This window comes from Sminthopsis crassicaudata, chromosome 3 (genome assembly GCF_048593235.1).
Source record: "Sminthopsis crassicaudata isolate SCR6 chromosome 3, ASM4859323v1, whole genome shotgun sequence".
Classification (NCBI taxonomy): Eukaryota; Metazoa; Chordata; class Mammalia; order Dasyuromorphia; family Dasyuridae; genus Sminthopsis; species Sminthopsis crassicaudata.
The window spans coordinates 408,483,915-408,509,733 of NC_133619.1; the positions used below are offsets into that span (position 1 = coordinate 408,483,915).

At 34.6% G+C, this 25,819-nt stretch overlaps 1 protein-coding gene across 5 annotated transcripts in view; it reads left to right on the forward strand.

Annotated features, from left to right (window-relative positions):
• The window catches only part of HECW2 (HECT, C2 and WW domain containing E3 ubiquitin protein ligase 2), a 425,511-nt gene that overhangs the window by 284,689 nt on the left and 115,003 nt on the right, over nt 1-25,819 (forward strand). For 4 of the 5 annotated variants that reach the window (XM_074302808.1, XM_074302809.1, XM_074302810.1 and 1 more), the window contains 6 exons: nt 1,601-1,770; nt 3,367-3,509; nt 12,200-12,300; nt 13,298-14,641; nt 15,988-16,083; nt 25,446-25,596. In XM_074302808.1, coding sequence (XP_074158909.1) covers nt 1,601-1,770; nt 3,367-3,509; nt 12,200-12,300; nt 13,298-14,641; nt 15,988-16,083; nt 25,446-25,596 — 2,005 coding nt within the window. The remainder of the gene's footprint in view (nt 1-1,600; nt 1,771-3,366; nt 3,510-12,199; nt 12,301-13,297; nt 14,642-15,987; nt 16,084-25,445; nt 25,597-25,819) is intronic. The other variant, XM_074302811.1, reaches the window with a different exon arrangement.

Genomic DNA, 25,819 nt, shown 5'->3' on the forward strand with positions numbered 1-25,819 from the left:
CTAAAAGAAAGTTAACTAGCTTTGAAGTAAGTAAGAAGTGAGTTCAAGTTTTACCTCTACCATACACTGACTCTGTAGCCCTGAAAAAGTCACATCCCCTTCCCCTCCCTCCCAGCTCTCTCGGATGCTTGCAGTAATTTCTCTTGACCTGATAATTCTGGAATTTAACTTCAATAGTCTTTGAGATTTCCATTTTGGGATCTCTCTCAGGAGGTAATTGGTGGATTATTTTAATGACTATTTTACCCTCTGGTTCTAATATATTAAGGCATTTTCTTGATGATTTCTTGAAAGATGTTGTCCAAATTCTTTTTATTTATTTATTTTTTATTATGGTTTTCAGATAGTTCATTAATTCTTAAATTATCTCTCCTGGATCTATTTTCCAAGTTGTTTATTTTTCCAATGAGGTATTTACACTTTCTTCTATTTTTCTTTTCATTTTGTTTGATTGATTCTTGATTTCTCATTGAGTCATCACTTCCATTTGTCCAATTCTGATTTTTAAGGAATTATTTTCCTCAGTTACCTTATTTTCCATTTGATCAATCCTACTTTTAAAGTTGTTTTATTCAATGAATTCTCCTCCCCTATTTTACCAATTCTAATGTTAAGGAAGTGTTTTCTTCTATCCATTTCAGTGCTTCCTTTTCCAAACTGTTGCCTTTTTTCCCCCCCAACCTTTTGAATTTTTTGCATAATCCTTTTCTATAACTCATTTTGTTTCCCCATTTTTCTTCACTCTCTCTTATTTTATTTTTAATATCCTTTTTTGGGCTCTTCCAAGAGAACTGTTTGATCTTGAGAGCAATTCATATCCTCCTTTGAGGCTTCACATATAGGCATTTTGCCATTGCTGTTTTCTTCTGGGTTTGTGTTTGGATTTTCCCTATTGCCATAGTAACCTTTTATGGCCAGAACTCTAAATTCCTTTTAATTTAGGAGGATGATATGAATCATTTAATATTTGAATGAATATGTTTATGGTTTTTTCATGAATTCTAAGGCATTGATACAAGCTTCCAAAGTTTCAGGATAATATTATTGTTCTACAGTTCTGAACTCAGTCAGTTTACGTATTCATTTCAGAACTCAATTTATACCTGCTCCAAGTACTTGAATAATTCTTTTTTTTTTCTCTTTGATCTTACCACAGAATGAGGTTGTTGTCTTTTTTTGTAATAGTGTGTTTATGAAGGATTTCTTCCAAAGTAATATATTAAATTTTTGAGATCAAAATAAGTTACCCTGGAAAGTAATAATGAAGGCTTATATGTGGGAATCAAAAGCATTCTTAGCCCATGACACAGGAAGTGTCAACTAAAGATCAGATACGATAGATTTTCCCCCAACATTCATTTCTTTCTCTGTGTATCCTGTTAAAAGAACCCATTGAACTAATTGATGCCCTGAACCAATCCTGTACCAAATATCCCATCCATCTTACTGTAATGAATTTTATATAAGTTCACTAAGAGGTTTCAAGGAAAGGATTTTGAGTAATAGCTTTGAATACAAATACAAATCATTGAATTGCTTTTTCTAATGATGATATATTGATATAATATTTTTCTTGCTTTCCTCCCCTTTATTTTTTAAGATCTTAGGGCAGTTGGGCTAAAAAAAGGAATGTTCTTTAATCCTGATCCTTACCTTAAGATGTCAATTCAGCCAGGAAAGAAGAGCAGTTTTCCTACATTTGCCCATCATGGGCAGGAACGAAGGTCTACCATCATCAGTAACACAACTAATCCAATTTGGCACAGAGAGGTAATGATGTATGCCTTGTAAGTCTTTCATGCCTAATAGCTCAATAGTTTGCCAAGCTGGTATTTACTTCTTTCTTCCTTTGAATGCTTCTTACTGTGGTTTACTTCTGGGAACTAGTTTGGATTGTCAGAAATGTGGTAGTGGTTTCCAGGGCCTGTGTAAGAAAGGGCACGAGGGACCACTGAATTCTAGTACATAGATCATAGTAAGCTAAAGAGATTTCTCTCTCCCTTGGGCTTTGGCTAATGGATTTGTGGATTCCTGTAAGCTCTAGATTTCAATTAATTAAAGAAATACAATTGACTTGATGGAGTGTCATTAAGTGAGTGTTCAACTTCAGGTTAGACATATTGACATAGACAGTATGTGCTAATTCTTCTGAACTGCTATTTTCTGCAATATAGTCTTACTGTGAGATGATTGGTTGAAATTTAAGATAGTTTTTTTTTTTTTTTTTTCCCATTAGTGCTACCTATAGTGATTATAAGAACACATAGGTGCCAATCTGCTCTGGGGGACAGAAGTGAGACTATATTAAAAACATCTCTGAATTTTGTTACACACTTCACAGTGATCCTGTGCAAGTTATATACTATTTGTGTTTCAATTTCTTTTTACATAAATTTGTTTTTTTAGCTTATCAGTTACATTATACCTAATTTAGTGCATGCTTAAATAGTAGTAACAATACTGAATAGAACAGTGAGGAGTAAACATTAATTGAAAATAGTCAACTTTATGGAATATTTAAATTGAGTATGATTCTATGATTATGGAAATTAAAAAGACTTCCATCCATTTCTATTTGGAAAATGATACTGGTTGAAGGTAATTACATAAAGATGAAATGATCTTCAACTGGATTGAATTTTGTTGAGTGCTAGAAACTCTTTCCCCAATTTTTTCAATTTAAATATGGAACTTCAGTGAAATGAAACTTTCATTAGTGAAAACCATAATATTTAATTCCTCTAATGTTTCCATTTTGCTATTAATTTAAAAGATTTTTTAAAAATCCCCAATATCATTGTGGTTCAATGATACATTGGAAAAGTTTTGGTCTATGGAATCAGAAGACCTGGATTCAAGATATATCCTCTGTTGCTTAAAACCTGTGAGACCTTGGGTAAACCATTGAACTTCTGGGCTTTAGTTTGCTCTTTTATAAAATGAGGGAGGTAGACTAGAAAAGGATACTGATATTGATGTTGTTATCATCCTGGTTGATGAAAAGGACTATGGTAGTACGCTTCATAGATAAGGAAGTTTAGAGGAATATTGGTTTGGGGATAAATATAAGGGGTTCCATAGAGACATGATGAATTTGAGATAGTGGTGAGATATCCAGATGGAAAAATCTAGGAAGCAAGTGATAATGTAGGACTAGACTTGAGGAGAGAGATTTGGGCTGGTTGTATAGATCTGATCATCATCTGGCTAGTGTAATAATTGAACCCAAGAGATCCAGTGAAATCACTAAAGGAAAGAGTATAGTTATACAAGAAAAGAGGAGATAGAAACTTTATTCTATCAAAATCCAATTTTTTGAGATTTATTTTAAAGGTAAATTAATGTTATCCCTTTTTCCTTTTTTAGAAATACTCTTTTTTTGCACTTCTTACTGATGTCTTAGAAATTGAAATTAAAGACAAATTTGCCAAGAGTCGTCCTATCATCAAGCGTTTTCTTGGGAAACTAACCATACCAGTCCAGAGGTTGCTGGAGCGTCAAGCCATTGGGTAAGCAAATAGTTATTTTGTGGTTCTGAAGAAAATCAGTTGCTATGCTGTCAGTGGAAAATATCACTTTTATGATTATCTAATAGAAATTTCCTCAGTGATCAGATTTCTATTCTAATCTCAATCTTCTAAACATCAAAAAAATTTCCTTGCATTTATAAAATTCTGACAGCTTAAAAAAAATCCTTTTGACTGTAATGTCTTATAGTAAACTATTGTTTCTTGGTAGCTCATACTTAGCAACTCTATCCGTATGTTAAGCTATACTTGTCAATATGCTATACATTTAAACAATATTTCAGAATAGGCGCTTTTAGTGACAAGCATTCCAACTTCACTGCAGAGAGACAATTCTACTGTGCTGGTCATATTGTTTGAATACCAAATGTGCACTTGCCAAAAAGATTATTTTATAGAAACCTCATATAAAGCAAGTGCTCACAAGGTGGTCAGAAAAAAATGACACTCTCAAGGTCTCTGTTAAGAACTTTAGAATTGATTGTATGACATGGGAGCTATTGACACAAGATCACCCAGCAGAGTGTACTCTGCTGTGCTGTATGAGCAAAGCAGAGCTTAATTAATCCAAAGTAAATTCAAGATGAGCAAAATTAGAGAATCCATTCTAAATGTTCCTAAGGACTATTTGTCTCTAACTTGTGGCAGAGCATTCTGAGCTCATATTGATCTAATCAGCCACGGCCAGTCACACTACAACTTGACTCTAACATAAGGGGTTACTTTGTACTGATCAATTCCGTACAATCGAATTTTGTTTCTTAATGACAAGGTCTAAAGCATTTCATGTATTAAATGAAACCTTAGTAATCTTGAAGTAAATTAAAATATATTCATTTAAGCAACTAAACTTTCATACTCTACCAAAATTATACTTCCCCCACTCCAGACTGTCACCTCCCTTTTGTATGTTATCATCCTTGTTAGATTGTAAGGTCCTTGAGGACAGGAATAGTATCTGTTGAATAGCAAGGATTTAATAAAATCTTCATTCTAAAAATATATACATAAACATACACGCATAAATACACACATGTATATTTCCAGATTAGTCTTAGAATGTTTTGATTATAATTTAACAAAAATATAACAAATCTGCATTTTATTGTAGTTTATATGTGTCTGAAATGGCAAATTTAGATGAACTCCATAATAGGTTGACTCAGAAATAAAGTCAACAGCGACTTATTGTTATTATTATAACATTATTATATAGAATCATAATATTACATTATTAATTACAATATATCATTGTAATGCTATATAACTTATTAATAATAGTTAACATTTATATAGCATATACTATATGCTTGGTATTATGCTAAGTGCTTTACAAATATATTCTAATGTGATCCTCACAAAATTCCTGAGAAGAAAGTGCTATTATTCTCCCCACTTTACAGTTGAGGAACCTGAGACAAATTAGAGGGTAAGTGACTTGCTCAAGATCACACACCTAGTACATGACTAAGATTATATTTGAACTTGGATCTTCCTGATTCTAACAGCACTCTATCCATTGTACCATCTAACTGCCTCCTATATGCTAGGTACTGTGCTGAGAACTATGGATACAGTACCTGTTCTCAAGGACTTCACAATATAATAGGAAAGACAACATCTAAGTGATTATATGCAAATAAGATATATACAGGATAAATTGGAAACCATCTCAGAAGGAAGGCATTAATGCTAAAGGGAATCAGGAAGCTAACCAATACTGAAAAGAGAAATATTTTATCCATTTTTGGGGGCCTTTGTTCTCCTGAAAAATGTTTTCAATTGAATAGAAGGTAATTCAAGTCTTCCAAATCTAAGAACCTTAAAAAAGCAATAACATAAAGTATAAAAATGCATAAATAATAGTCATATCCTGCTACAAGTTCTTCATCAGCCTGAATAATGCAATTCCATAAATAAAATCATATATCCAAAGTTTTAAAATTCCATTGATTCCATATGATAAAATCAACAATTCAATGTTAACAGTCACTACAACTCACTTTTAATATATATCTAAATATAAGTTCAGTTGCATTACAGTAGTTAAATACTGTTGATAAATCAATAAAACATTTAAGTGTTTACCATAAATTAGGTTCTATGCTAAGAAATGAAAACAAATCAAATAAGACAATCTCTGTCTTCAAGGAGCTCATATTCTAATGTGGAAGAGACGTGGTTAGAGAAACTGGGGAGGTAGAAGTGGGATTGGGCTCTGGCAAGATAAAATAAAATGTGAGTTACCAGAACTAAGGGACTAAGGGACCAAGGATGCTGAATTCATATCACAGGAGAGAAAAATCTCTTCACAAATTCTCAGAAATAAATACATATGAACTCTAGATTGACATGAGAATATACAAACAATAGTTGATGTAAATTAGTTACTGACAACAGATTTTCAAGGAAAAGGAAGCTCTTCTTACTGCTCCCTATAGACTTCATTTAACATCAAAGAAAAATAACAAATCATTAAAAGAATTGTTGATCCATATGGTCGGGGGCCCTGATAACTATCACATACATCAAGGAGCATTTATTGCATCCCGACTTGTGAAAGGTACTGAAGGAAATACCAAGAGGCTTAGGAGGTGATTCCTGTTTTCAAAGAGCTTTTAGCATCACTGTGGAGACAAGAACCTACACAGGAAAAAGAGAATACCACAAGGAAGCATTGTGATAAGTCACAGGAGTGGTATCAACAATAAGAGATATGAGTTTTAGAACTGAGAAAAAGTCTAGAGCCTATCAAAGTGTTTTGTGCATAGCTGACACTGAATAAGTATTGAGGAAATATGACCATCACCATGAAATCAGATAATGGGAAATGTTTCATGTAGGGAAAGAGAGCTTGAGGTCATCCTTGAAAAATCACTATGATTTGTAAAAATGGAAAGGAGAGGGGAAACGGCATGATCACAGGCATAGAGAGAGAAATGCTCTCTCTATATAGTGGGGGATGATGAGTAGACCAGATTGGCTAGAGCACAAGTTCTTAACTCGAGGTTTGTTTTTTAATATTTTGATGACTATATTTAAATAAAGTGTTTCCTTTGTAATTCTATGTTCTTTTGCTATTGTTTCATCATTTCATTTCTGTTTATCTTTGTGATCCCATTTGGATTCTTGGCAAAGATAATAGAGTGATTTGCCATTTCCTTCTCCAGCTCATTTTACAGATAAGGAAACTGATTCAAGCAGAGTTAAGGGACTTGCCCAGATTCACCTAGCTGGAGAGATTTGAATTCAGAGACATGAGTTCCTGATTTTAGGCTCAGCATTCTATCTACTGTGTACTACCTAGCTGCCCCAATTTTTTTTCTTATGTATTTTAAAATATTATTCTGATAGGGGGTTCATAAGCCTTACTAGAATATTCTGTGCAATGGGTCTATCACACAAAAGAGAGTTGAGAACCTCTGAAGTAGAAAATTAATATTAGTCAGTGATATTTGGATTGTATTTTGTATATTTGATGAGGAACCACTGAAGGATTTTGAAGACAACAGTCATGTTTAAGGTAGATATCAATCTGTCTTCAAGTTTGCAGGATGAATTTGAGAAAGCAGGAAAAAAGTAGAATGGAGATCAAAAAACATTGTTGCAAGGCAAGGTGATAAAGACGTGGACCTTATAACCAGTGGAAAATAAAAGAGAGGACATGGATAAAAGAGAACAGGAGGAAAATTGGCAAGACTTGATGACTAGTTGAGGGGCAAGAGAGGAGTTAAATATGATCTTGAGATTTCAAGCCTGTTGGCCCAAAAACTAGTGATGATGTTAGGAAAGATGGAGAAATGTGGAAGGAGAACTGGTTTTAGAAGATGATGAGTTCAGTTTTAGGAGTACTGATTTTGAGGGGATGGAGTAGGGAATGACTTCAATTTCTTAGTCAAGTCAGAAATGATGTCATTTGCTGAGGGGAAAATAGAATTGGATACTCTAGGGCAAAGTTTCTTAAATTGTGGGTCACAATATCATATGGGGTCATGACACTGAATGTGGGAGTCACAGAATTAGGGCTAATTATCAGTAATTTTTTGTATTATATTTACCTATTGTATTGTATGTACCTGTACCTGGGTTTGCATAAAAATTTCTCAGGCAAAAAGGGGTCACAAGTGGAAAAAATTTGAAAAACCCTGCTCTAGGGAGACTGGAGGACAGAAATGAAGATTTGGAACAGCCTTGTCAGAGAGTGTCCACTGGAAAATGAAAGGATTGTTAGGCATTTGTGAGAGCAAATATATATTAGTAGGAGACCATTTAGTACATTTGTGTGACTTCCTTGAATGACCCTCAGCAGTATGAGAATAGAAAAAGAGAAACATTTGGTATTGGGGAACTAGGGTTAGGGTTTGTTAACAAGAGGACTAGAGATACAAAAGAAAAGATGATAAGTAGCCGAGCAAGCCAATTAGGATACTGACATTGTAAAAACAAGAATGTAAGACCAGAGGAGGTTTGATGAACTCTAAGTATAGGGAGAAATAGAGAAAATCAAGGTCATGTTGAGGACAAAGTATAAATTTATCAGCATCTAGTTAAGTGGAAAAAAAGAAGAGGGAATTATGATCACTTGGGGGGAAAAGCAATTACACAACAATGAGCTAATATAAAATATAAAGAATGACTGATGTGTAGCTGAGATTGAATGAAGTTATAGATCAAGAAAATTGAGGATGTCATGAACTGAGAGACTGAGTTGTTTGAGAGGATATCAGTGTTTAAATTGAAGTCTTATTATAGTATGAAGCCAGTGATCTGGACTCATGAGGGACCACAGAAGCCTTCTGGATTAATCTTATTTTACAGCGAAGGAAACTGAGATACAGGAAGGTTTTTACTTTCCCACACTTATAGGAGGAATTGAAATCCTGTGCTCTGACTCCAGAATCACTGCTGTTTCTGCTATACTATGCTTTGTGAGAGCAGGGCTCGGTTTGAAGAAGACATAACAGAAATTGAACTGCTTGAGAAACAAGGCAGACTGACTAGGAGGCTGATTGATGACTACACTAAATTCTAAAAAGTTAGCATATGAGAATGAATTTCAGAAGAGTAATGCTGCTGAAAGTGACTATCAAGAGCCAACTCCTTCTTCTGATTCAGTTTGCTGGGGATGTAAGAAGGAGCACCCAGGACTGGAGAGGATGGACAAGGATACAATTGGAATAGAAAGTCAGTAGCTCTTTCTCACATTCTTGAACAACAATTTGAGAAAGATTCATCCACCTTTTCACATTGTTCTAATTAATCCCCTATTTCTACTACTATTATGTTGTCCTTGGTAAGTCACTCCATTGCCAATGCTACATCTTATAATGTTTCTTGGGTTTTCTTGGGTTTGGCAAAGTTATAAGTCTGTCAAGTCTAATAGAGTTGATTTCTCAATTTCATCTGTCAGTGGAATTCAGATTGTATTTTGCAGTCAATGGAGACCGATTGAAGGATTTTGAAGAATGGTGATTCAAATAGACAGCCTGATCAAAAACTTACAGAATGAATTTGAGGAAGCCAAAAAAGGGGGGGTGGTAATCAAGGGGGAAAAAAAACTATTGCAGTAGTTCAGGCAAGGTCTAACCTTCCTGAACCTCAGTTTCTTCAACTGTAAAATAAAGAGATTGGCCTAAATGGCTTCTATGAGTTCCTCATAAGTCTAGATCAATGATCCTACAAGATGATGGAAGTAAGTACTGATGTCCTTTCAAAAAACTCACTTTCCCAGTTCATAGACACCCTCAATTCTCATGCTCTATAACTTCATTTGAGACCTCTAATGATGACAAATAAAATTTTGTTTATATTGTCATAAATTTTAAATTGATGAAATTTTAATGTCTAGGATAACTTCTCAAATTTATATATTCCCAAAACAGAGAACTCTTTTTTTTGTTTCCCTAAACATAATGATTCAGGCTGCTGCCCAATTTTTCTCTAAAGCTTTCCCTTTTCAGTGCATTATGTTCTTTAGATTACATCAAAGAGAGTCTCAACTTAGTGCCAGTATGTTTTATATCACTTCTCTTCAAAACCAGATAATCTTCCTTTTAACAAAAATGAATGTACTGTCTTTGGTCTAAGAGAAATGGCCAAATGACCATCCATTTATTAATAATGTTCTGGCCTTATTAATAAAATAATTAAATTACCCAGAAAAAAATGAATGTATTTTAATCATCTCAGGCAAGGAAAGTATTTGAGTGGAGGATGGTAGAAAGGAGTTCTTAAATAAATAGATGATAGATAGATAGATAAATAGATAGATAGATAGATAGATATAAATATAGATATACACACATATATATACATATATAAATGAAATTTAAAAACTAAATGTGTAAATTAAACTACAAATCATAAATTGGTGAACTCAACAAGTTCTCAAGAGAGAACTCAACAGGTTCTCTTTGATTAATTAAAAAATGTAATCATTCTGTTTACAATGAGAACTTCTTTGGTTCTAAGATGGCATGAGACCATGACTTCATGTGACAGTGGTGGTACTGAAGTCAAGAAGAGCTGGGTTCAAATGTGGCCTCAGACCATTACAGGCTGTGTCCCTGAAAAAATTACTTAGCTTTGTTTGCCTTAATTTCTTCATCTCTAAAGTGGGGATAAGAAAGTACATATTTCCCAAGGTTGGTATGAGCATCAAATGAGATAACTAACCTTTGTAAAGCAATTTGCAAATCTTAACATGTTGTATAAATGCTATTATTATTATTCTTTTTATACATTTTGTAGCCAAGCCTCCCTATGAGTAATATGAAGGTTAATATAGAGGTCAGAGATAGGAAGACTTTTTACCATTATGACCTAGACACTAACTAACCAAAATTCTCTATTGTAGCATTCCCCTTTCCAATTCAGCACCCTATAATCAATAATTGAAACTTTTGTTTTCTGTCTGTCTGTTTCTCTCTTTCTCCCATGTACATATGTATATTTCAGTTTTCTCACCTGTAAAATAGAAATAGTCACTATATTAATGAATTTTATAAAGACCATATGATAATCCAGTGAAGAACTCTGGGAGATGACTATGAACCACTACATAGAATTCCCAATTCCTCTGTTATTTTCTGCCTGCATTTTTGATTTCCTTCACAGGTTAATTGTACACTGTTTCAAAGTCCGATTCCTTTTGTACAGCAAAATAACTGTTTGGACATGTATACATATATTGTATTTAACTTATACTTTCACATATTTAACATGTATTGGTCAATCTGCCATCTGCGGGGGAGGGGAAAATTTGGAACAAAAGGTTTGGCAATTGTCAATGCTGTAAAATTACCCATGCAAATATCTGATAAATAAAAACTATAATTAAAAAAAATAAAGAACAAATGAAATGATGAATAAAGTGTTAAATAAATGTCTATCGTTATTGTTACCTAAAGTTCTATGCAAGGAAAAAGACTTTAAGGAACATTTAAAATTTTCATTAATTATTTTTAGGTAACTTTAATGCAAACCAAATGATATGTATTTATTCATTTTTTCCCTCTTTACCACTATCCATTAGAGGGCAGTATGAGAGCAGAAATGGTTATGATTTGCTAGTACTAGAGTTTTTTACTTAAAAATAAGCTGGGTCTAAAATAAAAATTATCTACTTGTAACAAAGACTATGAATATATTGGATTTGGGTGTTAAAGAATCACAGAAGTAGAAGATAATATTGAGGCTTAACATTTATTTTACAGATGTTAAATAAAAGTTGTTAATGCTCTCCCTCCTAAACTAGCTTTTTATTAACAGTTTTGCATTTATTTACATTATGTTTATCTATATACTTTTACTTAGTATCCAAAAAGTCTTTTTTGCAATTATAAACTTTAAAATTAAAGGTAAAAAAAGCTATTAACACTTAAAACTCAGTAAGACTTTTGGAACACACTGCATTTATACTTGTTTTCCCCATTAAAATGTAAGCCTCATGAGAGTAGGGATTTTTGTCCCTATGTATTCTATTCCTAATGTTTAGCACAATACCTAGTGCTTAGTAAATTCTTAGTTGGTTGGTTGATAGATAGATAGGTTAAGTAAAGAATTTTTCCTATGGACCCCAAATTTGCTAATGACAAATTTTCTGGCTCCAGTTATCTTTCCATTCTGCCATCCAGATGGTGCAACATGAGATATAATCAAATTTTTAAAGCTTTTTTTTCCTTATTTAATATGTGGAGTATTAAAGTTATATTAGGTAGTTACATTCTTGTTCTATAATATACTAAAAAAACTAAAACCTTGACAGTTTGCATCTAGTAGCTTTCAAAAGACCTTAACAATACTAGCAATAGGAAATAATCTCTCTTTTTAAGGAAATACCTTTCTAAGGAAATATTCATACTATGTTTTGTTTTCTATTTTTATTATTTGTATTGTATTTGTATTTTATTATGTTCTATTTTCTATTTTTGTTAACAATTTCTCTTGTCCACAGAATGACCTCTTTTTGGTTTTTCAATTTGAAACCTAATGCTAACCCATAAAAAATGATAGTACATAGCAGTTTTTGAGTTTTTGATTTATGAGCACTTGGCTCCCAAAATCATGGGGAAACTTGGGCTAAATATTGTAGTATTTGAGGAATGACTTATAGAAGGAGAGTAAAAAACCCTGGAAAACACCATTTGTTTCTTTTTTGTTTTTGTTTGCAGTGATCAAATGCTCAGCTACAACCTTGGCAGAAGGCTCCCAGCTGACCATGTGAGTGGGTATCTCCAATTCAAAGTTGAGATTACATCTTCTATTCATGAAGGTGAGGTATCTGTGTGAGTAAATGGCTATTAGAGGAAATGAGTTTCTTTAAAGTATCCTTTTGTCTGTGTGCAGTTCCATCAAAGAAAGGGAGCTGTCAGAAAAAATTAAGTACTGACATTACCAAGACAAATATTAAAATCCATTTCACAAAAGCATCTGGGTCATGTATGTCTTCTAAAACCAGGATGTAATTTTTTTCATTTATATTCCAAATGCCAAATATCTGCTGTCATTTTAAATTGACTTTTTTAATTGACTTGATGTATACTAAGTGAGTTTATTATGTAGGAAGCTCATTAATGATGAGATGAGTTCCCTATGAGATGGTCAAATCAACTTATATGGCCAATGTACATGTTAAGAAAAATTAAATTTTATGACTAATCTTCTCTTGAGTAAGATTAAATTTATAAGTCAGGGGACTTATAAATTATAAAGGTAGCCAAATTTTATTTATTTTTTAATTTATTTTTCTGAGGCAATTGGGAGTAAGTGACTTGCCCAGGATCACACAGCCAGGAAGTGTTAGGTCCTCCTGACTTCAGGACTGGCTCTATCCACTACATCAATTAGATAATCCCAAATTTTTTGCCATTGTCATGTGTACTGCCTTTGTTTTTCATAGACACCCAAGTGCTAAAAGGGCTACATTGGGAGTTTCTTTTGTAATCTTCCTTTTATACTAAGGAGCCAATTAGGAAATCTTACACACTGTATTCAGTAAGAAACAAAGATGTTATATCTTTTATTATTGATCTAGAGTCGATTTTTTTAATCTGTTGTGCAAATTAAAGGGAAAAACAAATTGATCATAAAAGGTTAATGAAAGTCAATGGGAAAAGGATTTATGAGTGTGTAGATATACCTTTTCTCCTCCATTGTTTCTTTAATTAAATCAAATGCAATCAAGATTACTTGAGTTTTGTTGACATGCCCTGTGATTAGGGAAAACTAATTCTATATATTTACTTTCCAAATGTTGTGTTTCTATTTAGATGCTTCCCCAGAAGCAGTTGGTACCATCCTTGGAGTAAATTCTGTGAACGGAGACCTGGGGAGTCCCTCTGATGATGAGGACATGCCAGGGGGACATCACGACTCCCCTGCAGTCTCTAATGGTCCAGTTTCTGATGAAAGTGGCCCAGATGGCACTCCCAAGCATTCCTTTAGGACTAGCTCTACTATGGAAATAGACCCTGAGGATCTAACTTCTAGTTCTTCCAGGACCTCCCCTCCCAGAGGACGGCAGGATTCGCTGAACGATTATCTGGATGCCATTGAGCACAATGGTCATTCCAGGCCAGGGACATCCGCCTGTGCTGAGAGGTCCCTGGGAGCTTCTCCCAAACTAAGGAGCAGCTTCCCCACTGATACCAGACTCAACGCCATGCTTCATATTGACTCTGATGAAGAGGATCATGAGTTTCAGCAAGATCTGGGTTATCCCTCTTCCTTGGAAGAGGAAGGGGGGCTAGTGATGTTCAGTAGTGCTTCACGAACTGAGGAGGGGAACTCGGCGAGTCCGGCAAAGCCAGAATCCAGCCCCGCTGAGGAGGAGGAAGCCCCAGCAGCTGAAGCCACTTCTGTGGAGAATAAGCAGGAGGAGGAACTTGTGGAGGTCCCTGACAGCTCCTCAGTTTCAGATGCAGCTGCAGAAGAAGGAGAAAATGGCCAGGAACCTCAGCCGAGTGAAGAGCAAGGCAATGGTGAATTGGGTGACTCTCAAGAGGGTGACCCGCCTACCAGTGAGACAGACCCGGGAAATTTGGATCTGCCTGGGGAAAGCAGAAGGGCCATTAGTGAAACTGAGTCGATTGACCAAGGGTCTGAGCCTTCCCAGGTATCATCTGAGACAGAACCCAGTGACCCTGCCCGGACCGAGAGCGTCAGCGAAGCCAGCACCAGGCCCGAGGGGGAGAGCGACGCTGAGGGGGCCGATAGTTCCTGCAACGAGAGTGTTACCACGCAGCTGTCTTCAGTGGATACCCGCTGCTCCTCTCTGGAGAGTGCCCGGTTTCCTGAAACTCCAGCTTTTTCCTCTCAGGATGAAGAGGAGGGGGCTTGTGCTTCAGAGTCTGCCCACAGTACCGCTGCTGCAGGGTCGCAGGACTCCGTGTGCACACCTGGGTCTTTGCCCGTGGTAAGGGTACCCAGCGGTCAGGAGGAGGGACAGGCAGCAGACGGGCCTGCCTTGGCTGATGGAGAGGAGATGGGAGAGATCTGGCAGAGGAGGAATAGTCTTCAGGCTACAGCAGAGAGCCAGGCCCAGGAAGAAGATGCCGGGGATGCTCAAGACACTTGTGAAGGGGCCACAGCCCAAGCTGAAGGAGCTACTGGAGGTAATCCTAATGGGTGAAACCAGAGAGAAGTGATTTTCAAATGGTGTTAGTGGAACTACTGAGTAATTAGTAAAACTGTCATTAATCTATACCCAATCCAAAACTTGCAATTTTGCTTATTGCTGACTTTAAAAGGCTAATGGTTGTCTATAGGAATTACTAAAACAGTATAGTATTTATTTCAGTACAGTCCTTCAGATTTGTGAGATTTCAGTGAAAAAGATTTACCATCATTACTTCCCTTCTCCTTTCCCACACACTTTAATAAATAATCCCCACAAGTTGTCTTGGACACAATTTATCATCATGTGACCAGCCAATGATAAATCTCTCTGAACTGAACTGGCAGGCGTACAGTCTCTTGCCTTCTAACTTGGTAGGACTGGAAGGAACTCATAGGCCACTAGTGAGAATCCAGTTATCTCTATACTACAATGGGGCTTTGAAATACATGGTGGCTATATATAGTGAAATTTCCCCAAAATTATTAGGAATTTCTTGGCCTGTCAAAGGAAATTCATAAGTCATAACAAAACTCCACTAAGACCTATGATATGCAATGGCTTTAATTAGGAAGAAGAAAATACATTGTGGGGAAGGGAGGTCTTAGTCTGAAACAAACAGCCTGGTTACAATAGTCATGTAATTAGTCTTCAGAACCTTTCAAGAACCATGAAGTTCTATCTTTGTAAAAATGTGGCCTTGGAAATGAAAGCCTAAACATGTGCTTTGCATAAAATATTTCCCTGTTTCTTGCCACCTGCAGCACAAGAAATGTCAGCCAGATTGCTGAGCATGATTACACTTGAAGAATAAATAAAGCTAGCATGTTGGCCAAAAGGCAGTTTAAGACCTTAGTTTGCAAATAAAATTTTGGCTTTTCCAAAGTGAATATGCTATATAGGAGACAGACCATATAGTAGCATGTAGTAGAATAGGGCATTTCTAAATATTTTATTATTCGTAGATTAACAGTCAAATATGTCTAAAATAGAAAAGGTGCACTCTAAATTCTTTTTCTAGGAAGATTGCTTCTACTGAAGTTTATTTGATCTCTACCTAAATTATTCAACTCAGTCCTTTTTTCCATTTCTGTTCATTCTGTGCTAGATTTTAAACCTTCTTAAAGTACTGGGATCAAGACCTATATTGGGGTGATGGGAGGTGGCGCATGTGCATGTCTGGGTAACATCACTTTTGCTTTATAAGCATGCAGGTGTATTTACGCAAGTTTCTACCTAGGAGATAAACTGCAGAGAGAAAAAAAAATCAGGTACATTTTACCTGGTATTTTAGCATTGAAAGGAAAAGTTAATACCCAGATAACTTTTTACCTTTAATCCTAGGTTCTCAAGCCAACGGCCACCAGCCATTGCGATCGCTACCTTCAGTACGTCAGGATGTTAGCCGATACCAGAGGGTGGACGAGGCTCTGCCACCAAGTGAGGACCTGTTAACTAAAGGGCTCACCTTTTAATCAAAGGGTTCAAGGTAGAAGCAGCTGCAAGGATAACAGGCTAGAACCTGTACATGTGACCTAAGACACCGATGCAGGGGACCCCAAGGGGAAAGAATCAGGGTATTTACTCTTGAGATAGAGGTTAGGATTCTTTCCTTTTACTACTTACATGTTAGAGTAGAGAAGTACAACTTTTCTTGCAACTTGAGTGCCAAGAGAATAATAATGTACTGATGTTAAGCTGAACAGATCCAGACAGTCTGGACATTTGGAAGAAAATGGAAATCTGTTCTTTTTCTTGGATGCTTAATGACCAAATGAAGTTTGTTAGCCTCCAAATAACATTATGTAATTTTTCTTAGGGAGGTATAGAGTCATTCCAGTTTCAAATCCATGATCCATTCTGGGTCACAATAATGAACTTTGATAGTAGCAAGTGAAGATAGAGCTTTGAAATAGATTGTTGTTATTGTTTTCATTCTGGATAGGAATAAAAATACTTATAGCATAAAGGAAAGATGTGAGATATATGGATGCTGGAAAGTAGTACTATAAGTTGCATTCAGCAGTGAATGATTGAATGTGGCCCTTGACTATCCATAATCCAACTATCATTTAATATACTATTAAAACTCCTCAGGGAAATTGAATTATGTAAAGACAAAATATTATCATTGAACATTTAGGAAAGAATTTTTAAAATATCACCAGCAAAGTTCTAGTTCGGTAAATATTGCTTCTTTAAAAATACAATGAACAATCCCTTTATCCTTATTGCTTTTTCTTCTGATGATTCAGCCTCTACTTACTCTGCTTTACATGTGTTTTTGGCAGAAGGATGATGATCTCAAATCTCTGCTATTTAAAAACAAAAGGAAAAAATAGATTAGAATGTTAAAAAGAGAAAGGGTAACAGGCTAATACCAGACCATGTGACACATATTTAAACAGACACTTGGATAGATGCTGTGTGTATACTGTCTAGACAAAAGATGAATAGTGCCATATGAACTCTATCAAGGCATGAAAAAATTGACTAAACTTGCATTTGAAGTAGTGAACAAAGCTTGTATGTTATCCTTACTTTAGGTTATTTATTATTCAGATGAATGGAAATTTCCTTTATCACATTTGAAGTATTTTGTATTTTTTAAAAATAGTTGTTCTCTTACCTCTCCTCTTCTTTTTCCTTTCCCTTCTTCTTTCCCCTCCTTTCTTCTACTTTTTCTCCTCTTTCTCTTCTCCATGAAATCCTAGTTTAATGTCTTGAACTGTTATTATTGGCAACTGGAAAAATTGTTTCCTTATTATTTACATTGAGAAAAAATATATTTCTGAGCAATTTATGGAAACTATTTCAGGAAAAGGTGAATTAGAACAGCTTTTTAGTTGTTTTTTGTATACATTTAAAAAAAACAACCCCCAACATATTGATTCTAAGTTATTGATAAGTAGGGTATCTGGGTGACACAGTGCCCAGAGCACCAGCTGTGAAGTCAGGAAGACCAGAACTCAAATCCATCCTTAGTCACTTAGTAGCTGTGGGACCCTAGATAAGTCCCATAAGCCTATTTGGCTCAGTTTTCTCATCTGTAAGAGAAAGAAATAATAAATCACTTCAGTATCATTGTCAAGAAAACCCCACATTGTGTTGCAAAGCGTCAGACACAACTGAAAAATGACTGAACAACAATAAATTTTTGTTGCTAGTAAATTCTCTATAGATATGGTGATGGTGCTTATTCATTTGGTGAGGTAACATAGTAGAGAAAATCCTCAAAGATTTTTCTGGATAGTCAGTGCCCCCTCTCCACCAAAAAACCCCAAACATTAAGCACTTACTGTGTGCTAAGCACTAAAATACAACCCAGGAAGTCTGATTTTCAAATCAATGTTTTATCTCAGTTTTAAGATTGTTTAATATTATATTTTGACTAAATCTATTTCCATTAAACTCTTTCCTATTTTTACTCACATAGTTTCCATAACTCCCACTAAATTCTTTTCTGTCTACTTTTATCAATTGGCCATCCTTGCTAACTTTCTATTCTATCTCCCCAGTGAATTCTCTTGTCTCCTAACTGGCTATTTCCATTCACATAACCAACCATTTCTTCAAAATCCAGCCCTATCATCCTGAGTTCCATCATACTTTTTGTGGGAATCTGGAGAGATTCAGGTTAAGATATCAGCCATTATGTTTGTTTGCCAACATTTGATGTTAGTTTATTAGTATTAATCTGATCTGAAATTAAAAGGTGAAATACCATGGTTAATAGATGAATACAAATGAGATTAATGTAACTCTCTTTTAAAAGCTTATCTAGAAGCAGTATATTAACGTATTATTTTTTACAAGAAAAATATTTTATAGTCTTGTGAGCATCTCCGATTGTAGGGCAAACTTCAACTTAACAAATATTATAAAGGGATTCCAAGTTCCATAGCAAAGGTCCATGCCTCCAAACTCCATTACAACAAATATGTTGCTAATCTTTTGATCTTGAACATGACCAGTATCATCAGGGAGATGTCTTGACTCTTGCCAGTGAATTGGATTTAAGTGAAGCAGAGCTGTACAAAGTCATCAGGCTCATTCTCTCCTCCAGAGTTATCTGAGTCCAATGCAAGATATACATTAGGACAACTGGAGATGACCCCCCCCTCCAGATGCAAATTGGAGACTTTGGCCTTTTTAAGCTAAAGTCTTTCTCAAGTCTAAGTTTGTCTGAGACAATATCCATTCAGAGATATAAAGCTAGGTAAGAAAAGAAGCAAAAGATAATCTAGTTTGCCTACCTAAAAAATAACTAGGAGAGGAAGACCCTTATGGTTTCTGGTCTGAATAGAAATGTTGATATTTATACTCATCCTAAGCTATCAAAACCCAATGACCCAGTAAGGCTTGTCCTGGACCTATTATTGTCCAATAAATGAAAGACAGAGTGATTTGGCTATAAGGCCTTTTTTAAATAAAAAGTTTGCCCATCAGTCCAGTGGCTTCTTGGTGGGGCAATGAATATAGAACTGGACCTGAAATCAGGAAAATGTGAATTCAAATCCCTTTTCAGACATTTGCTAGACATTACAGACACTCAATTTCCTCAGCTATAAAGGGTTGTTGTGAGGATCAAATGAGCGAATGTTTGCAAAACACTTGGCATAGTATCTGACATAAAATAGGCACTTAATAAATGCTTATTTCCCTCTTTCCTTCCTTCTCTACCTCCTGTCACAATTTATGCCTGATATTTCAGAACTTCTCTGGAAAGGTCCTGATGCACCATGATGCACCAAATTACCCACTTCTTACTTTTTTTTTTTTTAACTTACAGGAAAGCAAATCACTTCCTCAGTCCTTTGTCCAAAGTTTACATGCTAACATATAGTTGGGTAAGAGTCTGGAGAGATCAAACAGTTCCCCAAAGATCTTTTTTTATTTAATAGTTTTTATTTACCAGGTATATGCATGGGTAATTTTATAACATTGACAATTGCCAAAATTTGTTCTAATTTTTCCTCTCCTTCCCCTCCCCAAGATGACAGGTTGACCTATATATGTTAAATATTTTAAAGTATAAATTAAATACAATATATGTATATATGTTCTTACAGAACATATGTTATATGTTCTTCTTGCTGTACAAGAAGAATTGGACTTTGAAATAGTGTACAATTAGCCTGTGAAGGAAATCAAAAGTATAGGTGGACAAAATTAGAGGGATTAGAAATTCTATGTAGTGGTTCATAATCATTTCCCAGAGTTCTTTCCCTGGGTGTAGTTCGTTCAGTTCATTATTGCTCTATTGGAACTGATTTGGAACCTCTCATTGTTGGAGAGGGCCACATCCATCAGAATTGATCATCATACAGTATTGTTGTAGAAGTGTATAGTGATCTCCTGGTCCTGCTCATTTCACTCAGCATCAGATCATGTAAGTCTCTCCAGGCCTTTCTGAAATCATCCTGCCCAAAAGATTTTTTAGCTCATGCTTTCAAAAGTTCATTTTTCTCATTGAACTCACTGTGAGGTTTCATTTCATGGTTTATCTTTATAGATGCTTAGTATCTTGTTACTTAAAGCAGTTTTGTCAGTTCTGCTTTCTATTACCTCACACAAGACTATGAGATATTAACTTTGACCCATAACAAACCGAGAAGATAACCTATTATTTGGTTTCAAAACTCTTGTCCTATTTCTGAAGTTGAATAGAGATATTGGTACCTCTGAGTTTATAGGCTACTTTAATTCAGCAAGCATTTATTTACTTGCAACTACAGTATGATAGAAATTCTAGTGGTTCCTAAAAAATAAGGAAGTTCAAGATTACATTCACAGTAAAACTGCTGGAGGGTCATTCTCATGTCTTTATGGGGGGAGAGTAAGAATTGTATTCTCATTCTGAAGGCTGATGATTAGACATAGTACTGGTCCAGGAATCCACTAAAATGTTGTTATAAAGACAGATGTTTAATTTAGGGGTATCACAAAGACAGGGATAGAAAAAATGGGCATGTTCTTTTCTTCCTAGGAACTTGTTTTGGTGTTGAATGTATCTGTCCTGAATTTATTTTAAATAGTTTTACTTTTCTCAGATAGGCTATATATACTGCTGTATTTCTGTAAATGATTTCTGTTACTTGCAACATAAATATTCATTCTTATCTGAGTTGGTAGGAGTCAAATGACTTTTAATTCTCGTGCCATCTTGAAAGAATCAATAGATTAGGTAATGGATGTGAGTTATATCTAGAGAATATGTATTTAGTTACCCCTGGACTCTGACCTCTGCAAAGTAATAGGGGAGAAGTGTTTTCTCATATTTCTTCTTTGGTGCCAAATTCCACAATTCTAATTTTAGTTGTAAAAAAATCAGATTGTACTGAATTTCTCTATATGATTTAAGGGAGAACAGAGAGGGAAATATAATTTATGTTATAATCTTAACACTAGAATCATATAATTATGTTAAGAACTGAAAAGTCTTCTATTACTGATACTTTAAAAAGTGAAATAATTTCCCCCAGTTAAATAGCAAGTCCATGGCATAGTTATCTAGAATTTTAATCTTCTGCCTCAAAAATGAGCCTGTTCAACTATACTGTGTCATAGCTGCCACTACGATAAGCTTGAGCACATTGACCTACTTCCTCCCTCCATTAAGGAAGGGTTTAAAAGTATTATTTTATTAATTTCTTACTTTTAACAAATGCTAACTCTGTAACCTCAGGCAAGTCACTTAGGTTCCCTGTATATGGGCCAGCACTTCTTAAGCTTTTTCCACTTGTGATCCTTTTTCCACCAAGAAATTTTCACATAGCCACGTATATAGTTATATAAAATAGATATACAAGTCAAACATTCACTGATAATAAATCATAATTTCATGACCTCCACATTCATTTATGTACTTCCATACACTGTAGCAACCCATAGTTTAAGAAACTTTGTTCTTGGCAACTCTAAGACTTTAAGTTGCAGAAAAAGTACTGACTGAGTTGATAATTGATTTCCCATCAATTTTATTTTGAGATCAACCTCACAGACTCTTAGTCTGACCATACACATATGATTAAAATGCTAACATTTGATAAAAGGCATCTCCTTATGGGGCAGTTTCCTGTGTCAATGAAACCATAAATCCAGATCCTATCCCTGCTTTACTTATTGGTACTTCTCAATCCTCCATTTTCATTCTATAAAGAAAGAAATTTTCTAGTGTAAGTCCCATTCCCAGATCTATCTTCAGATATATTTATATACACACTATAAGAATTATCAATGGCATTCCAGATCTTCTCTATCAGACCAATAGGAAAAAGAAATTTAAATAACATTCTTTAGTGGTCTGTGCCTGACTTACACTGGTGCCATGGTAGGTTAGGTTCATTAATGGAACAAAATAAAATATTTAACATATATATATATATATATATATATATATTCAACAGCAATGAAGAAAATAGTATTTTTAAAGTGTAGACCAAGTACCATACTAAACATTTCATAAACATTATCTCATTTGATCTTCACAACAAAACTTGGGAGGTATGTGCTGTTATTACCTCCATTTTACAGATTAGGATAATTAAGACAAAAATTAAATGACATGACTAGAGTCACACTAGTCAGTATCTCAGGAGGGATTTGAACTTATATCATCTTACATATTTTATAGGAATATCAGTGAGGATGCTACATTGATTTGGCAGAGTTGGTCATGCTGTTGGCTCTTGGTTAGAAGTCTCAGAGAGCTATTTATGATGGCTTGTGAAATGAATACTGGTCTGAGAATCAAGGACATCTTAAAATCATATATATTTGAGTTAGGAGGGCTCTTAGAGATCACTCATTCTTCCAGCCACCTCATTTTACAGATGAGGAAATTGATTCCTAGAGATATAAAATGGCTTGCCCAAAGTCACACCTGCTTTTGAGTCTTGGCCCTCCTATTAATTTCTTACGTAACCCTTGCCAAACCTCTTAAATCTCTCCAGAACTCAGTTTCATTATCTGTAAAATACAGGGATTTCACCAAATTAGTTCTGAAGTCCCTTTTCATTATAAAGTATTTCAAAGAAATTTGACTAAGAAACAATCTAAATTTACCAATAAATATATTCAAATGAAACCATGTAATGACATTCTACCCCAAATTCCCAATCAACCTGTTTGTTTTCCCAATTTTGCCTTGAATTAAAATCCTGTTAGGAATCATCTATGGATCTGATAATGTTCTTGCCATCCAACAATAATTATCCTATCTTTCTGTGTTGTGTCCTCTCCAAATTCTTTCCCAAATGGGGAATTTTATTTTTCATTTTTTATTGATTTTTTTATTTGATTGATTTTGATTTATTAATTTTACTCCTCCAAACATTAAACTACTTATTCCTCTAGCACATTCACATCTTCTCTTCAACTGAAATAGAGTCCCCTATTTCTTTTACTATAAGGAGATGAAGCCTTATGCTAGATTTAATAAGATTAAAAATATGTGAAAGCACTTAATAAATGTAATATGCTTTGTAAATGCCAGTTGTTAATAGTCCAAAAGAGCTGGATTAATTAGTATTAGTAAAATGATAATTGTGGCATTCCTAAACCTAAAAGGACAAGTGAATGTATCCTGATTAGCTTTGCAAATATTATTAATCATATTTTTTTCCAGTGGTTAACTACTGAACCCTGAAAGGTGGCAGAATGAAGACATAAACGTAAATGTTCCTGTCTATTTTAAACATCATATGTTTGAAGAGGTGTACTTATTAGAAAATGAATTCCCTGTTTCCAAGATTTCAAGCAATTTTTCTATTCAATGCTTATCAAGATAATTGAAGATAATTTAGAATTCAATTTTGTCAAAATTAGAAGAGCTCTGGACTACTTGGTTTATATAACAACATTATCTTCCTAGTCTTCATCCAGCTGCCAACTAAAACCAATGTTACCTGCCTTAAAATATCCATACCACTTAATAATATAAACACTACTTTGTCATTTAATTCATTACATCTTTGAAGCACCCATCATCTGCTATACTAATTTTAGAAAATTTCAATGCTAAGATTGGCGATGATTGTGCTAAGATTTCACCTATGAGGAATCTTCATTGGAAAGACTGTTTCCCCTAGGTTATTTCTCCAGATAAATGCTTGAACCAAAAAAGGAAAACATCTTCACAAATGTTTTTATAATCACCATCCTAAAATGTAAAATGATGTCCAATAAGATGAGGTACTACTGCTACTTATCTTCTGTGTAATATTAAATAAGTCAGAATCTCTCTAAGGTTTATTTGAAATATTGGAACAAAAAGTTCTAACAATTATGTGTTAAAAAGTCCAAATGAGAGAGTGTATATGAAAGTACATGTAAATGATAAAGGATTACATGCACTTGTAGGATAGCATTATCATCATTAATAATAGTAAAATCTAAAGGGAATTGCATTCATTTCTTAATATTTAGTAATCAGTTTATATTAAGTACTTGATTCCTGATGGTGTACAGCCTAACATGTTAATTATTATTATTGCCCATTAATTTTATTTTGAGATCAGTCTCACAGATTCTTAGTCTGACCATACACATATGATTAAAATGCTAACATTTGAAGGATACAAAGTTCAAAGTAGAGTGAGAATATTTCCAGTAGTTTGATTCAAAGCCCAGTGGAAGAATATGCTAGTATTCTCTTAATAGGTTTTTTAAGAAGAAAGCCTCCCCCTTTAGTTTTATGCAGTACATAGGCTGCAGCTAGTCTTGTGTGTGTGTGTGAGAGAGAGAGAGAGAGAGAGAGAGAGAGAGAGAGAGAGAGAGAGAGAGAGAGAGAGAGAGAGAGAGATCATTCTATTTTTTAGTTTGAAAAAAATGGTTTGAGATATTTAGGGGTAAAAAAGGCAAATCTCAGGAAAAGTTACAAATATATCATACATTGGCTTTATTTTATGTGTATATTTTAATAAGCAAATTTTCACATAAATTTTCAAAGTAGAATATTAATCAACTTTTAGCTGTTAAAGAAAGCTTACTTGCCTAGCCAAAAATTGATCTTTTTTTTTTTTTAAGATATAGATGGCAACTATTTAGAAATTTTATAAGTAAATAAATTGCCTCATCCTAGAAAATTGTTGCTATTTAGGATGGTGCAAAGTGACTAGACTATGAATGAATACCTACTGGATGATCATTGGGCAGCAGAGATCCTTTGAGTAATGAAATTCTTTGTTGATACTCAACATATGTAAGGAAGTTGTCCTGTTTTAAAATGGCTAGCTATTGGTCTTTCCTCGGGCTAGGAAATTTATAGATTTACAAACTCTTTGAACAAAATAATTGTAAGTACAAATAAAGGAAACCAATGCTCAAATTGTGCACTATTTATATATGCATATTAATTCTACTTTTTAAATGAAGGCAATATTATAAACTATATATGGTATATAATTGATATCTCATTGCTTGCCTTATCTGGATTAGGGAGTGGGAAGGGAGAATTTGGAACTACAAATTTTAAAAGAAAAGATTGTTAAAAAATACATCAATAATATGAAAAAATATATGGAGTATATATATTTATATAATATTGAAATTTCTTTTATTCTAAGGAAAGACACATAAATTGGAGAAAATTTTAAAAGTTTGTGTCCTGGCTAGGATATATTTAGTAAGCTATCAGTGACAAAAGATTCTGGAATCTCCAAGGGGAAGTTTATACAAGAAGGTATATGATTATAAATCCAAAATTACAGTATGGAAGTCTTAGGAAATACATGCTGAACTCAGTAAACACAATTATAGTCCTACCATCTAATAATTCTTGCTACATTGCTGCCCTTTAGATTGGGAGGCTCGGATCGACAGCCATGGAAGGATATTCTATGTGGACCATGTAAACAGAACAACAACTTGGCAGAGGCCCACTGCTCCCCCCGCCCCACAGATACTTCAGAGATCCAATTCTATACAACAAATGGAACAGCTAAACCGTAGGTGAGAATGGTCACCATTGCTGTCACTCTTTAGGTGGTGATAAGTTGGGAAGATGGTTGTCTCTTTATCCTGAGATATCAATATTAAGCCATAGCTCTTTTAATTTGATGGACCTCCCTTTGGGGTATGTGTATGTGTTTATTTAATAGATTTTTACAAAGGAAGGTTAAGTAGCTAACCTTTATTTGGAAAATGAAGGGAAACAGTAAAGACTACAATTTTT